Source organism: Pristiophorus japonicus, chromosome 4, assembly GCF_044704955.1.
Source record: "Pristiophorus japonicus isolate sPriJap1 chromosome 4, sPriJap1.hap1, whole genome shotgun sequence".
Classification (NCBI taxonomy): domain Eukaryota; kingdom Metazoa; phylum Chordata; class Chondrichthyes; family Pristiophoridae; genus Pristiophorus; species Pristiophorus japonicus.
Window position 1 is genome coordinate 62,605,210 of NC_091980.1, and position 15,609 is coordinate 62,620,818.

The 15,609-nt window shown below is 45.1% G+C and overlaps 1 protein-coding gene across 1 annotated transcript in view; it reads left to right on the plus strand.

Moving 5' to 3' along the window:
• Nucleotides 1–1,230: 1,230 nt before the first annotated feature.
• LOC139262927 (glucocorticoid receptor-like) overlaps nucleotides 1,231–15,609 on the plus strand; it is a 192,937-nt gene continuing 178,558 nt past the window's right edge. The window contains exons 1-2 of the mRNA XM_070878242.1: nucleotides 1,231–1,394; nucleotides 5,670–6,700. Coding sequence (XP_070734343.1) covers nucleotides 5,697–6,700 — 1,004 coding nt within the window. The 5' untranslated portion in view covers nucleotides 1,231–1,394; nucleotides 5,670–5,696. The remainder of the gene's footprint in view (nucleotides 1,395–5,669; nucleotides 6,701–15,609) is intronic.

The following is a 15,609-nucleotide window of genomic DNA, read 5'->3' on the forward strand; positions in this document are numbered from 1 at the left end:
ACAGACAGAGGGAACAACTTGAGGAAAGGGCAATCCCAACAGACAGCCCAGGCGAGTCAACAACAATCACACCAATGGAAACAGACAGCCCAGGCGAGATACCAGCAACCACACCCAAAGAAAAACAGACACCAAGGCAAACAACTGAACCACAACTCAGACGCTCCACGCGAGAGCGTAGACCACCTGAGAGACTGAACCTATAAAGACAATAAGACCTTGGGGGGAGGGTGATGTCATGTATCTTACATTATTATATATAACTGTATCCTAACATGCTATACATGACTGTAATAAGATATGACCTGTGACCACCAGCATACCTTACCACCAGGGATGCACTTGCAAGAGACAGGTATATAAGGACAGGTCTCAGGCAAGTGCAGCATTCTGGAGCTGTGAAATAAAGGTGCAGGTCCAGAGTGACCTTGACTTCACTATATGCCTCGTGTGAATCTGTACTGAGGAGACAGGACTTTACACGTGTCATATTTCTTCATAAATCCTTATTATTTTTGGGGGCATTTCCTCCTGAAAAGGGGGTGGGGGTCGAGCATTTGACGTGCCTGGGCGTTGAGGCCTCAACTCAGATTGAGTTATTGACAGGATTTTTTTTGCGAAAAGAAGTTTTTTTTCTGTGTTTTTCTTCCCCTCTTTTTTCGATGTTTCTCGTTTTGTTTTTCGCCTCCCTTTCGGCGGGGACTCGGTCTTTCTGTGTGAAACCTGTGGGACCTGCGCGGGCACGTCTGGCAAACGCCCCCCAGCATAGCGAGCGAGCAAAAACTTACAACAAATGGCATCGAACTAGTGTCGGCAGTGAAGTACAAGAACGGGCACAGTCAGAGCTAGAAATTTCGAGTATATTTAATGAAACCCGGATAGTTGCACAGGCGCATTTCTGAAAGCGGCGTTGCTGCAGAAGAAAGTTTGACATGTCACTATTTTAGGGTGCCCAACTTTAATCTATAATTATCTGAATTCTATATAAAAATCCCCACCTCAAACGTACATATTGTTTTTGGGTTATTAGTCTAAAATGTTGCCCTGTTTTCTCATTAAATGGATGTTTTTTTTGTTTTGGAAGGGGTGGGGAGGGGGGGCAGATTTGCTGTGCAGCTTTAAATCAGCGCCGCGGGCGTGCTGACGTTCTTCGGACCCGTGGTTCCGGAGCGGGACGTGCTTGGTGATTGGCTGCCCGGGCGCCGGGTGCGCGCACGCGGCGAGGTGTGCGTGGCCGCGCTTGTTTCTCGATCTTCGACAGGAGTCGAGTGACAGCCACGGGGGACATTTTAAACACACCCCCTCCCTCCGTTCGCCGGTGACAGAGTGAGAGGGGCCGAGCCGAGCCATGAGGCGGGCACCGCAGCGCCGAGCGACTGACAGCCAGCCAGAAGGTTGCTTGCATCTCCGTCCGGTGGTCGCGGCGTCAGTTCACGGGCTCAGAAGTTGCGTTCGAGGGGAGGGGAGGGGAGGAGCGGAGCGAGGCGGGGGCAGCTGCTCCTCTGGCACTCGGCCTGGGCCCTCGATAACGGGGCTCAGGGAGTCCTCTGGGTCTGTTGGCTGCCCGGCCTGGGGCGTCGTGCCGAGCGGCGGTTGCTGTTGCTCCTTTCTGCCGCCTGCTCTGACTGACACAACACGGCGCCCCCCCCCCACCCGGGCGGTTTGACGGACTCCGGTTAGTTTACGTGGTGCCGCTTGGGTCCGGGGAGAGTGGGAGTACAAACAATCTGCAACTTTCGCACCCGTTTAAAAGCGCGTCGAAAGCTCGAACGAGATGCCAGCAGGGTCCGTTCGGCGCCTCCCCGGTGACTGCCGTTGAGCTTGTCAGTGCATCCAAAAGGCTGTGGATTAAACACCGAGGAGTGTAGGCAGATGTTCACAATCTGGTGAAATGAGCTTGACAAGAGCCTCGAGAATAATGGGAAAGTTTATAACGAGAGAGAGAGAGAATATCTCATAGCTCACCAGCCCCCGTCGACTGTGACCGAGCCGGGCTGGGTCCTGTCAGATCATCTCGCGTGTATCCAAGGTTTTCTTGCGACACTTTTAGTTTATGCTTAACTTTGACAGTGTGTGATTTTTCTCTTCTTTTGTCTGTTGATGTGCGAGTGTCTGTTCGTGCCACAGGTCACAAAGACCGAGCTGCTGGTGACATTTGAGCCATAGAGGCGCTTCTCCCAGACTCCGAAATCCGACTGTACTGTGGACAAGATTTTCTATAAATGGACAAAATCTAGTCTCACGTTGATGTTAATCACTCAAATTTTTTTGGTGATCAAAGCTCAATGCAAAGACAGAGTCTCCATGCAAAAGGGAAATATGCAATCGAGGGCATGCATGTGATTTGAATGAGACCTGGGGCAAGTGCACGCCCCTTAAACTGTTAGCAGAAAGTGAACACCCGAGATGGAAGCCCTTCTCGATCGAGCTTTAAATTGCATCTGCTTTAAAATACCGAGCATTTTCAATTCAGTTCATTTTAGAGATTATCATTTCAATATTTTGTTGTTTTTTAATCGTGGCTAAACTGAGATAAAGTCCTGTTCATTTATTAAATTAGGTTTGCTCACTGATAGTTGTGCGTTATCCTTTTATGAATCAGTTTTAGGTGTGTTTTGAAATTAATTAAAACATGCCTTGCATTTCTCCTGGAGAACTGGTTATCAATTTTCTTTGGTAATGTTTTATTAGCATTTGTTTACTGATTATCCTGTAGCTCAAAAGATAAATAATTTATGGAGCTAGACAAAAATGATTTGTAAGAATAATGAAAATGCAGACGGTGAATAGAAATATAATCACAGCAAAACAAAGAGACATGAGTAAGGAGACTGTGACGTATAGATAGACTAGTAGTGTGGGGGACTGATTTTTAAAAAAATTAAAAGATACCAATAGGTGAAGGAAATATGCTGCGATATCTGTGTAGATGTTTTAGTGTCTTTACCTGTCTGTAGTCATGGACTGTAGACCAGTTATGGAATGGGAGGACACTGTACGGAAGCAGGCAAAGTGTATACACTGCAACGGAAACATTGAACATCCTAGAGGATTAAGAAATGTTACAGCCTAAATTAACCACAGCAATGTTTTCCAGTCCTCCTGGGAAGAGCAGATATTTATAGCCCAAGTTTGCTGTTGGTGAAATGAATGCCAAATTGCATTTCCCAGTGCAGGTGACTGACAGTGAAGTGTAAATTCAACAGTGAAAACCTGGCGTTGAGAAGTTACCCAAAGCATTGTGGATTTGAAGGGCTTCAAATAGGTTGTTTATTAAATATGATTGCTGGCTCAGATCAGTTTTCTACGAACACTGCAGGTGCGTTGATACGGGATTCAGAAGGAATTATAACCCAGTTAAACAATAATAAAAATTAATCCAGTCACTTGATTTTTTTTCTGTGATTGCTGAATACCATTTGCAAAGATCCACAATGTTCTGTATGCTGTGTGGATGTGAGCTTGGAAAGGGCACGAGGGGAGATGGGAGTGAAACGAGAGAAAGCTGTTGGATCAGGGCTCGGACGGGGGAATCTGCAGGTAGGTAGGTTTGGCTTGGTAAGCAGGGAGAAAGGGGAAAACAGCAGACTAAATGGTTTCGACGTGACAAAGTAGTTCATTACATAAGAACATAAGAAATAGGAGCAGGAGTAGGCCACCTGGCCCATCAAACCTGCTCTGCCATTTAATAAGATCATGGCTGATCTGATCATGGACTCAGCTCCACTTCCCTGCCTGCTCTCCATAACCCTTTATTCCCTTATCACTCAAAAATCTGACTATCTCCACCTTAAATATATTCAATGACCCAGCCTCCACAGCTCTCTGGGGCAGAGAATTCCATAGATTTACAACCCTCTGAGAGAAGACATTCCTCCTCATCTCAATTTCAAATGGTTGGCCCCTTATTCTGAGACTATGTCCCCTAGTTTTAGTTTCCCCCATGAGTGGAAATATCCTCTCAGCATCTACCTTGTCGAGCCTCCTCATTACCTTATATGTTTTGATAAGATCACATCTCATTCTTCTGAACTCCAATGAGTATAGGTCCAACCTATTTATAAGTCAACCCTCTCATCTCTGGAATCAACCTAGTGAACCTTCTCTGAACAGCCTCCAATGCAAATCTATTCTTCCTTAAATGCAGAGACCAAAACTGCACGCAGTACTCCAGGTGTGGCTTCACCAATATCCTGTACAGTTGTAGCAGGACTGCTCTGCTTTTATACTCTATCCCCCTTACAATAAAGGCCAACATTCCATTTGCTTTCCTGATTACTTGCTGTATCTGCATACTAACTTATTGTGTTTCAGGCACAAGGACCCCCAGGTCCCTCTGTACTGCAATTTTTCTTCATTTAAATTATAGTTTGCTTTTCTATTTTTTCTGTCACAGTGGCTAACCTCACATTTTGCCACATTATACTCCATCTGCCAAATTTTTGCCCACTCACTAATCCTGTCTATATCCCGTTGCAGATTGTTTGTGTCTTCCTCACAATTTGCTTTCCCACCCATCTTTGTATCATCACCAAACTTGGCTACATTACACTTGGAACCTTCATCCAAGTCATTAATATAATATAGATTGTAGATAATTGAGGCCCCAGCACCGATCCCTGCGACCCTCCACTAGTTACTGTTTGCCAACCGGAAAATTATCCATTTATCCTGGCTGATTAGCCAGTCCTCTAATATATTATCCCCAATCCTGTGAACTTTTATCTTGTGCAGTAACCTTTTATGTGGCACCTTATCAAATGCTTTCTGGAAATCCAAATACACCACATCCACTGGTTCCCCCTTATCCACCCTGCTCGTTACATCCTCAAAGAACTCCAGCAAATTTGTCAAACATGATTTCCTTTCATAAAACCATGCTGACTCTGCTTAATTGAATTATGCTTTTCTAAATGTCCCGCTACTGCTTTCTTAATAATGGACTCCAGCATTTTCCCAATAACAGATGTTGGGCTAACTGGTCTATAGTTTCCTGCTTTTTTTTTTTCTGTCTCCTTTTTTAAATAGGGGCGTTACATTTGTGGTTTTCCAATCCGCTGGGACCGCCCCAGAATCCAGAGAATTTTGGTAGATTACAATGCATCCACTATCTCTGTGGCCACTTCTTTTAAGACCTTAGGATGTAAGCTATCAGGTCCAGAGGACTTGTCTGCCTTTAGTCCCATTATTTTAACGAGTACTACTCCCTCCCTATAGCCCCTTGATTATCCACTTTTGGGATGTTTTTAGTGTCTTCTACCATGCAGACCGATACAAAATATTTGTTCAACATCTCTGCCATTTCCCTGTTCTCCATTATTAATTCCCAAGTCTCATCCTCTAGGGGAACAACATTACAATGTATGAGCTGCAGAAATTGCAGTTCCTGGATCTAAGTACATGATTTGACTCCACAGCATGAATCAGTTCTGTGCCTCATAGGTCAGAGTTTCTAACAGATGGAGTGGAATTGTGTTTGAGTTTCAGACTGCGTAGTGATTAGTGGGAAATTGGTGATTAAGTCTGAGATAGGCATGCGCGATTGAAACAGACTGGCGAAAGTTTGGAGTGTCTTGGAAGATGCTGAGAGCTGATGCTTGCATTTCATTTTCTGTGTTTGTTTTGTGATGTCAAGTGTTCTGGCTAAAATGCCATTATCTTTGTTGCAGGTTGTGATGTGAGTGCCTAACCCAGTGATGGCGAATTTGACAGAGGATGAGAGCACGAAACCAGGAAAACAAATCTGGAATGTGGTTCCTGATGGGTTAAGTGGAGGGAGTGGCAATCTGAGAGACTTTGAGGGGATAATGGAAGGTGGGCAAATGCTGACAGCTGCACCTAGGTCCTTGGTACAGTTCCTGCCATCTGGTGGCAACAACAATAACAAGCAGCAACTGGCTAGAGTTGAAATCACAAACGGAGCTCGTGGGCAGCAGGAGCATCTTTCTCAGGCAGCCAGTGACCTCTCCGAGTTGGAACAGAGCCTTGCTGCCCTGAAAGAGTTGCAGGATACAGGGACTAGAGCAAAGAGCGAGACAGAAATCGGGCTGTACCCAAGTGGCTGTGAGGATGATCTCTTGGGGGTCCTCGAGGATGTCGGCTCGGTGGATTTTCTGCCCGATCTCGAGTTCTTCCCGTCTCCGAGGGGGGAGAAGCAGCAGGGCAGCCCCTGGAGCCTAGCCGCTTTCTACGGAGATGACGAGTCGGGCTTGCTGTCGCCTCTGTCCTCTGAGCCTGTTCTGCTTGGGGACAGCCTTGTGGATCTGCAGCCACAGCCCACTGAGGAATGTACTACTCGCTGGCCAGCTCCAGAAAGTAGTCGTACCGAGATCAAGGAGAATATCTACGCCCCTTGGCCAGTCACAGCCTCTGCCCCCATTGAGGTGAAGCAGGAACAGGAGAGCTACATTGAATTGGTCACTCCTGGAGTCATCAAACAGGAGCAAGTTAGCAGGGGTTACTGCAGAGCTGCCAACGGGGCAGCAGCAGCCCATGGTGCAGGCAAGGAGCCCATTTATCTCTACAGCACAGAACCGGCGCAAACCAGCGGTGATCACAAACCCATCTTCGGCTTCATTCCGCCTCTCTCGGCAGTAGCTCAAGCTTGGAATGAACGTCAGCGCCCCAATCCAATTGTGTCTATCAGCAGGACGGGGGACATCTGCTCTGGGAGAGGAGCTTTACCAGCCAAGTACAATAGGTAAGCCACATTTTTGCTATTCTACCTACAGCCAGACAGGTTTTGGTGTTACTAAAATTGGTCATTGAGACCCAAAATTCTTGGTGTGAGACATAAAAAACAGGTCATATAAATGCAAATTCCTAAATCTACATTTATAGTGGGAATGACGTGTAAATTTGTCATGCTGTAATTACATCTTCCTGCAATTATAATGCCTCAATTTTGTATGACGAGAATCTGTTATGCTGCAGCCAACTTTATTCTACTCCCCAACTTGCTCTAAGATTTGTCAACATATTACATAATAATGACAGAATATTTGACTTTAAAGTTGGAACTGAAAATTATGTCTATACTCCGTGGCCCAATTATCCTTGTTCTCTAACCCCTTTTCACCAGCAGACTACACTTTGTCTTCACTCCTCATGTGCGATGCATGAGAGATCAACTAGTGTGTGTATAACTCAGCACTTTGCAATCACAATCAGGAAATTCTTGACATTTTCTAGTAAATTTTTGTATTACGTTTTTATTTAATCAAAATCAGTGTTTTGTGTCATCTTGGATGGTCTAAAACATTGACTTGCTGGAGATATAAATGAAGCATTCAACCAAGAACAAGACTGAAATAACTCCACAGTCTATTATTCTGTCTCTGCAGAACAGGATTATAAGTGCTACTGAGCTTCTCTGTTAATTTGATTTTGAGAGCCATCTTTTACAGGCTATAGGTCTGGGGTGGGAGGTTCGGACAGGAGATAAATCAACTGTGGGTCAAAATTTGTTGAGAAACTTGTGGAGTGTATTTACTTCATTCCTGTCTTAGTTAGTTGGTTGGTTGGTTGGTTTGATTTATTTTTCTAAAATAGATTTTGAAGTTGAGCCAGAATCCAAGTGTTTTACCATGACTTCTAAAAATGGAGCTGATCTGGGGTTATACAGTTTAATTTTCCAAAATGCAACCTCAAAAGTTGCTCTGTTAATAATTGACCGTGCTGAAAATCATTAATGTTTCATTTGACTCTTGGAGGGATCTAAATGGCACTGAAACCATAATTCAGACGTAAATTGTGCTTTTAAGAAACTCATTACCTAATAGCACTTATGTGATTGCACTGTTTAAAACATTTCCGAGTAGTCTCGTTGGCTATTGGTAAGCACGTGCTGACTTGACTGATTCATGTTTGACTGACTGGAGTCTGGGCCAATGCCAATAAAGGCAGACCAGATTGGATTGGGGTTTGGGAGAGTTTATGTCCACAGTAATATTGACCCGTTCCTTCTCGGTCTGCACCAATGCTGCTACTGACTGCTAAGGAATCCGACTCAATGGGCTGCAATAATTAATGACATTTCACGACTCTGGCTTCTTGCTGTGCTCAACCCTTGCTCCAAACCTCTGCACCTTTGGTCATTGGCCCACCTTTGCTCCAACCAGATGCTGGCTGCCAACTCTCATTTAACACCAAATCTCAGAACTAATCAGAAGGGTAGGTGGGAGTGGAGGAGTACTGTCAACATATGAGTTTAATGCTCAACTGCTTCAAAGTGTTTTAAGTGGGTGCACAAACGCACTCAACATTGGGCTTTGCAGATCAGCTGATTTCCTGAGAGCTGATCTGTTCAGGAAATCAACTAACCTGGCAGTTCCAGTACTGAGCAAGTGTCTGTTTTTTAAAAAAAAATCTTGCTCCTGCTCTGAAGCAACACAGTTTCTGGAATTTTGGACTTTCTTTTTAATCAACAGTTTAATGACTTCATATTCTTGCAGCTAGAGAAGCTGGAGGGTCAGTCCTTTAGTAGCAGGTTCAGAATCTTGATTTACTTGTGTTTTTTGGGTGGTTTCAATACGACCAGCTGTTTTTATTATTTTCTTCTAGTGGAACTACAAATGATTCCTGTTAAGGGACTCATTTGCTTAGCTTATGGCTAAAGATGTTTTCCTTTTCACACTGAGAAAGACAGAAAACAATTTGAGTGGAAATGCATACGTAGCGTTGGGCGAGCAACTTTATAATACATATCAGTACTATTTTTTTTCTCATTGTTCATTTTTATTTGCTTTATAGTTTTTCTCCTAAAATTGTATTATTTCAATAAAATGGTTACTGGGTCAGCTAAAATGGTGAGCTTATTTTACAGGAAATATATGTTCGAGATTGTGAATACCACACTGTTGACACTGAAGTCAGATGTGATACAATTGCTAAGAAACACATTAAGTTGCTTCAAAATATACCTGTGGGGACATAGTTCAGACACAGGATGTTCACTGATTGAAACACTATCCCCGAATGAGCCATCACTAAATATTAGCTGCAATAGTGATTATACCACATATGGTGTACAATTTATTAGAGCATCACATCTTTATGTAACTGATACATGAGACATTTATTTATGCAACAGAATAGGTGAGGAACGCGATTTTATTTATGCATCGAATATTCCTATTTTAATTTCCAACACCAGCATCATAGAAACATAGAAAATAGGTGCAGGAGTAGGCCATTCGGCCCTTCTAGCCTGCACCGCCATTCAATGAGTTCATGGCTGAACATGCAACTTCAGTACCCCATTCCTGCTTTCTCACCATACCCCTTGATTCCCCTAGTAGTAAGGACTTCATCTAACTCCTTTTTGAATATATTTAGTGAATTGGCGTCCACAACTTTCTGTGGTAGAGAATTCCACAGGTTCACCACTCTCTGGGTGAAGAAATTCCTCCTCATCTCGGTCCTAAATGGCTTCCCCCTTATCCTTAGACTGTGTCCCCTGGTTCTGGACTTCCCCAACATTGGGAACATTCTTCCTGCATCTAACCTGTCTAACCCTGTCAGAATTTTAAACGTTTCTATGAGGTCCCCTCTCATTCTTCTGAACTCCAGTGAATACAAGCCCAGTTGATCCAGTCTTTCTTGATAGGTCAGTCCCGCCATCCCGGGAATCAGTCTGGTGAACCTTCGCTGCACTCCCTCAATAGCAAGAATGTCCTTCCTCAGGTTAGGAGACCAAAACTGTACACAATACTCCAGGTGTGGCCTCACCAAGGCCCTGTAAATTGTAGCAACACCTCCCTGCCCCTGTACTCAAATCCCCTCGCTATGAAGGCCAACATGCCATTTGCTTTCTTAACCGCCTGCTGTACCTTCATGCCAACCTTCAATGACTGATGTACCATGACACCCAGGTCTTTTTGCACCTCCCCTTTTCCTAATCTGTCACCATTCAGATAATAGTCTGTCTCTCTGTTTTTACCACCAAAGTGGATAACCTCACATTTATCCACATTATACTTCATCTGCCATGCATTTGCCCACTCACCTAACCTATCCAAGTCGCTCTGCATCCTCCTCGCAGCTCACACTGTCATCCAACTTAGTGTCATCCACAAATTTGGAGATACTACATTTAATCCCCTCGTCTAAATCATTAATGTACAGTGTAAACAGCTGGGGCCCCAGCACAGAACCTTGCGGTACCCCACTAGTCACTGCCTGCCATTCTGAAAAGTCCCCATTTACTCCTACTCTTTGCTTCCTATCTGACAACCAGTTCTCAATCCATGTCAGCACACTACCCCCAATCCCATGTGCTTTAACTTTGCACATTAATCTCTTGTGTGGGACCTTGTCGAAAGCCTTCTGTAAGTCCAAATATACCACATCAACTGGTTCTCCCTTGTCCACTCTACTGGAAACATCCTCAAAAAATTCCAGAAGATTTGTCAAGCATGATTTCCCTTTCACAAATCCATGCTGACTTGGACCTATCATATTACCTCTTTCCAAATGCACTGCTATGACATCCTTTAATAATTGATTCCATCATTTTACCCACTACCGATGTCAGGCTGACCCGGTCTATAATTCCCTGTTTTCTCTCCCTCCTTTTTTAAAAAGTGGGGTTACATTGGCTACCCTCCATTCCATAGGAACTGATCCAGAGTCAATGGAATGTTGGAAAATGACTGTCAATGCATCCACTATTTCCAAGGCCACCTCCTTAAGTACTCTGGGATGCAGTCCATCAGGCCCTGGGGATTTATCGGCCTTCAATCCCATCAATTTCCCCAACACAATTTCCCGACTAATAAGGATTTCCCTCAGTTCCTCCTCCTTACTAGACCCTCCAACCCCTTTTATATCCGGAAGGTTGTTTGTGTCCTCCTCAGTGAATACCGAACCAAAGTACTTGTTCAATAGGTCCGCCATTTCTTTGTTCCCCATTATGACTTCCCCTGATTCTGACCTCAGGGGACCTACGTTTGTCTTTACTAACCTTTTTCTCTTTACATATCTATAGAAACTTTTGCAATCCGTCTTAATGTTCCCTGCAAGCTTCTTGTCGTACTCCATTTTCCCTGCCCTAATCAAACCCTTTGTCCTCCTCTGCTGAGTTCTAAATTTCTCCCAGTCCCCGGGTTCGCTGCTATTTCTGGCCAATTTGTATGCCACTTCCTTGGCTTTCATACTATCCCTGATTTCCCTTGATAGCCACGGTTGAGCCACCTTCCCTTTTTTATTTTTACGCCAGACAGGAATGTACAATTGTTGTCGTTCATCCATGCGGTCTCTAAATGTCTGCCATTGCCCATCCACAGTCAACCCCTTCAGTATCATTCGGCAATCTATCCTAGCCAATTCACGCCTCATACCTTCAAAGTTACCCTTCTTTAAGTTCTGGACCATGGTCTCTGAATTAACTGTTTCATTCTCCATCCTAATGCAGAATTCCACCATATTATGGTCACTCTTCCCCAAGGGGCCTCGCACAACGAGATTGCTAATTAATCCTCTCTCATTACACAACACCCAGTCTAAGATGGCCTCCCCCCTAGTTGGTTCCTCGACATATTGGTCTAAAAAACCATCCCTTATGCACTCCAGGAAATCCTCCTCCACCGTATTGCTTCCAGTTTGGTTAACCCAATCTATGTGCATATTAAAGTCACCCATTATAACTGCTGCACCTTTATTGCACGCACCCCTAATTTCATGTTTGATGCCCTCCCCAACATCACTACTACTGTTTGGAGGTCTGTACACAACTCCCACTATCGTTTTTTTGCCCTTTGGTATTCTGCAGCTCTATCCATATAGATTCCACATCATCCAAGCTAATGTCCTTCCGAACTATTGCCTTAATTTGCTCCTTAACCAGCAATGCTACCCCACCTCCTTTTCCTTTTATTCTATCTTTCCTGAATGTTGAATACCCCTGGATGTTGAGTTCCCAGCCCTGATCATCCTGGAGCCACGTCTCCGTAATCCCAATCACATCATATTTGTTAACATCTATTTGCACAGTTAATTCATCCACTTTATTGCGGATACTCCTTGCATTAAGACACAAAGCCTTCAGGCTTGTTTTTTTAACACCCTTTGTCCTTTTAGAATTTTTCTGTACAGTGGCCCTTTTTGTTCTTTGCCTTGGGTTTCTCTGCCCTCCACTTTTCCTCATCTCCTTTCTGTCTTTTGCTTTTGTCTCCTTTTTGTTTCCCTCTGTCTCCCTGCATTGGTTCCCATCCCCCTGCCATATTAGTTTAACTCCTCCCCAACAGCACTAGCAAACACTCCCCCTAGGACATTGGTTCCGGTCCTGCTCAGGTGCAGACCGTCCGGTTTGTACTGGTCCCACCTCCCCCAGAACCGGTTCCAATGCCCCAGGAATTTGAATCCCTCCCTGCTGCACCACTGCTCAAGCCACGTATTCATCTGCGCTATCCTGCGATTCCTACTCTGACTATCACGTGGCACTGGTAGCAATCCCGAGATTACTACTTTTGAGGTCCTACTTTTTAATTTAGCTCCTAGCTCCTTAAATTCGTTTCGTAGGACCTCATCCCTTTTTTTTTTACCTATGTCGTTGGTACCAATGTGCACCACGACAACTGGCTGTTCTCCCTCCCTTTTTAGAATGTCCTGCACCCGCTCCGAGACATCCTTGACCCTTGCACCAGGGAGGCAACATACCATCCTGGAGTCTCGGTTGCGGCTGCAGAAACGCCTATCTATTCCCCTCACCATTGAATCCCCAATCACTATTGCTCTCCCACTCTTTTTCCTGCCCTCCTGTGCAGCAGAGCCAGCCATGGTGCCATGAACTTGGCTGCTGCTGCCCTCCCCTGATGAGTCATCCCCCTCAACAGTACCCAAAGCAGTGTATCTGTTTGACATAGAATGATTACAGCACAGAAGGAGGCCATTCAGCCCGTCGATCCTGTGCCAGCTTTCTGCAAGAGCACTTCAGCTAGTGCCACTCCCCCACCCATTCCCTGTAGCCCTGCAATTTTTTTTTTCTTTCAGGTACTTAACCAATTCCCATCTGAAAGCTACAATTGAGTCTGCATTCCAGATCTTAACCACTCGCTGCCTTTGGTTCTTTTGCCAATCACCTTGTCTGCTGGTTCTCAACCCTTTCACCAATGGGAACAGTTTCTCTCTATCTACTCTGTCTAGACCCCTCATGATTTTGAATACCTCTATCAAATCTCCTCTCAACCTTCTCTGCTCTAAGGAGAATAACCCCAGCTTCTCTAGTCTAAACACGTATGAAGTCCCTCATCCCTGGAATTATTCTCGTAAATATTTTCTGCACCATCTCTAAGGCCATCACATCCTTCTTAAAGTGCAGTGCCCAGAATTGGGGACACTACTCTAATTGAGGCCAAACCAATGCTTTATAAAGGTTCTTCATAATTTCCTTGATTTTGTACTCTTTGCCTCTATTTATGAAGCCCAGTATCCCATATGCTTTTTTAACTGCTTTCTCAACCTGCCCTGCCACCTTTAATGGTTTGTGCACCTATACCCCCAAGTCTTTCTGTTCATGCACCCCCTTTAGGATTGTACCCTTTAGTTTATGTTGCCTCTCCTCGTTCTTCCTTCCAAAATATATCACTTTGCATTTTACTGTGTTAAATTTCATCTGCCACGAGTCCGTCCATTTCACCAGCCTATCGATGTCTTCTTGAAGTCTATCACTATCCTCCTCACTATTCACTATACTTCCAAGTTTTGTGTCATCTGCAAATTTTGAAATTATGGCCTGTAATCCCAAGTCCAAGTCATTAATATATATCAAAAAAAGCAGTGGTTCTAGTACCGACCCCTGGGGAACACCACTGTATACTTTCCTCCAGTCCAAAAAACCACCGTTCACTACTCTCTCTTTCCTGTCACTTAGCCAATTTCGTATCCATTCTTCCACTGTCCCTTTTATTCCATGGGCTTTAACTTTTCTGGCAAGCTTATTATGTGGCACTTTATCAAACACCATGGTAGATTTCCTCATAAAAGGAACAGAGATGCTGAATTTACTTCACTATTTTTGCATCCATGATATAAATGAATAATTGTGAAGTGGAGTTTGCATGATTGGAGCAGATGGGAGGGTTGAGGCTATGAAGAGATTCAAACATGAGGATAAGATTTTTAAACTGGAATCATTGGGGAGCCAAGAGCGCATATAATAAGCAAGGGGAGATGTGATGGCAGAGGCAGACTTCGTGCGGGATAGAATACAGGCAGCAGAGTTTCGGATAAGCTGAAGTTTAGAGGGTGAAGGATGGGAGGACAACTAGGAGGGCATTAGAATAGTCGAATCTGGAGGTGTCCTAATCAATAGTTGAGGGTTTTAGCAGCAGATGGTCTAATGCAGGGGCAGAAGCAGGGAATGTTATGGAGGTAAAAGTAAACAGAAAGTAAGTAGTCTTGCTCGGGGAGTCTATTTCAACATAAAACAGTGGAGGGGAATAGAATCAATGGCAGGGGTACAGAGTTTGTGGCGGGGGGCAAAAACTATGGTTTTGGTCTTCCCAATGTTTATCTGGAGGAAAATGCATCTAATCGAAAACTGGATATCGAACAAGCTAGCTGACAACCGAGGCAGTGAGGGGTTGAGAGAGGTGGAGAGCTAGAGTTGAGTATTGTCAGCACAGAAATGCAAGCTGACCCCTGTCTTTGGATGGTGCTAATGGGAAGCATGTAGATGAGGAAGAGCAGGGAGACAAGGTAGATCTTTGGAGTTTCAAGAGGTAATATGCAAGGGTGGGAAGAGAAACCATTGCTGCATTTATTCTGGCTACAATTGAATAGGTAAGAGTAGAGCCATAGGATATACGACACAGAAACAGGCCATCGACTCAACCAGTCCATGCCAGCGTTTATGCGCCACTTGAGCCTTCTCCTGTCTTTCTTCATCGAAATCTTATCAGCATAATCCTCTATTCCCTTCTCCCTCATAACCTCCCCTTAAATGCATTTATACTATTCGCTTCAACCACTCCCTGTGGTAGCGAGTGCCACATTCTCACCACACTTTGTGTAAATAAATTTGCTTCTGAATTCCCTATTGGATTTCTTGGTGACTATCTTGTATTGATGACCTCTAGTACTCTTACCCACAAGTAGAAACATTGGGCCCAAGTTTCGGGCCGCGATCTGGACGCCCATTTTTCGCGCCACAAAGTGCGCCTAAAAAAAAAACTTTCCTATTCTCCGACTCCCTGCAGGCCCTCTGGAGCTGGGCGCAGCGCAGCATGAGCTGTTGGGGGTGGAGCCAGGTCCCTGCGCCGAAAACAGTGCCGGGACCTCAGAACGTGGGCGTGCATGTGCAGTAGCTCCAGGCGCCCAAAACTGTGGGAGGGGCCCGAAGCACGCAGCCCCTAGCCCTGGCCGGATGGCCTCACTGGGGCTGCGTGCTTAAGGCTCCTCCCACCCGACCCGACCTCTGCGCCCCCCCCCCCCCCCCCCCCCGGGACCTCCACGACCCTCCCACCGGCCTCCGCGACTCTTCTCCCCCTGACTCTTTCCCCCCCCCCCCCGACACCACCTACCTGTAGTCTTGGGCCGGCCGTTCAGCCTCCTTCTCTTCCTCCTTCCTCCTTCCTCCTTCCCCCCCCCCCCTCCCTTCCTCCTTCCCCC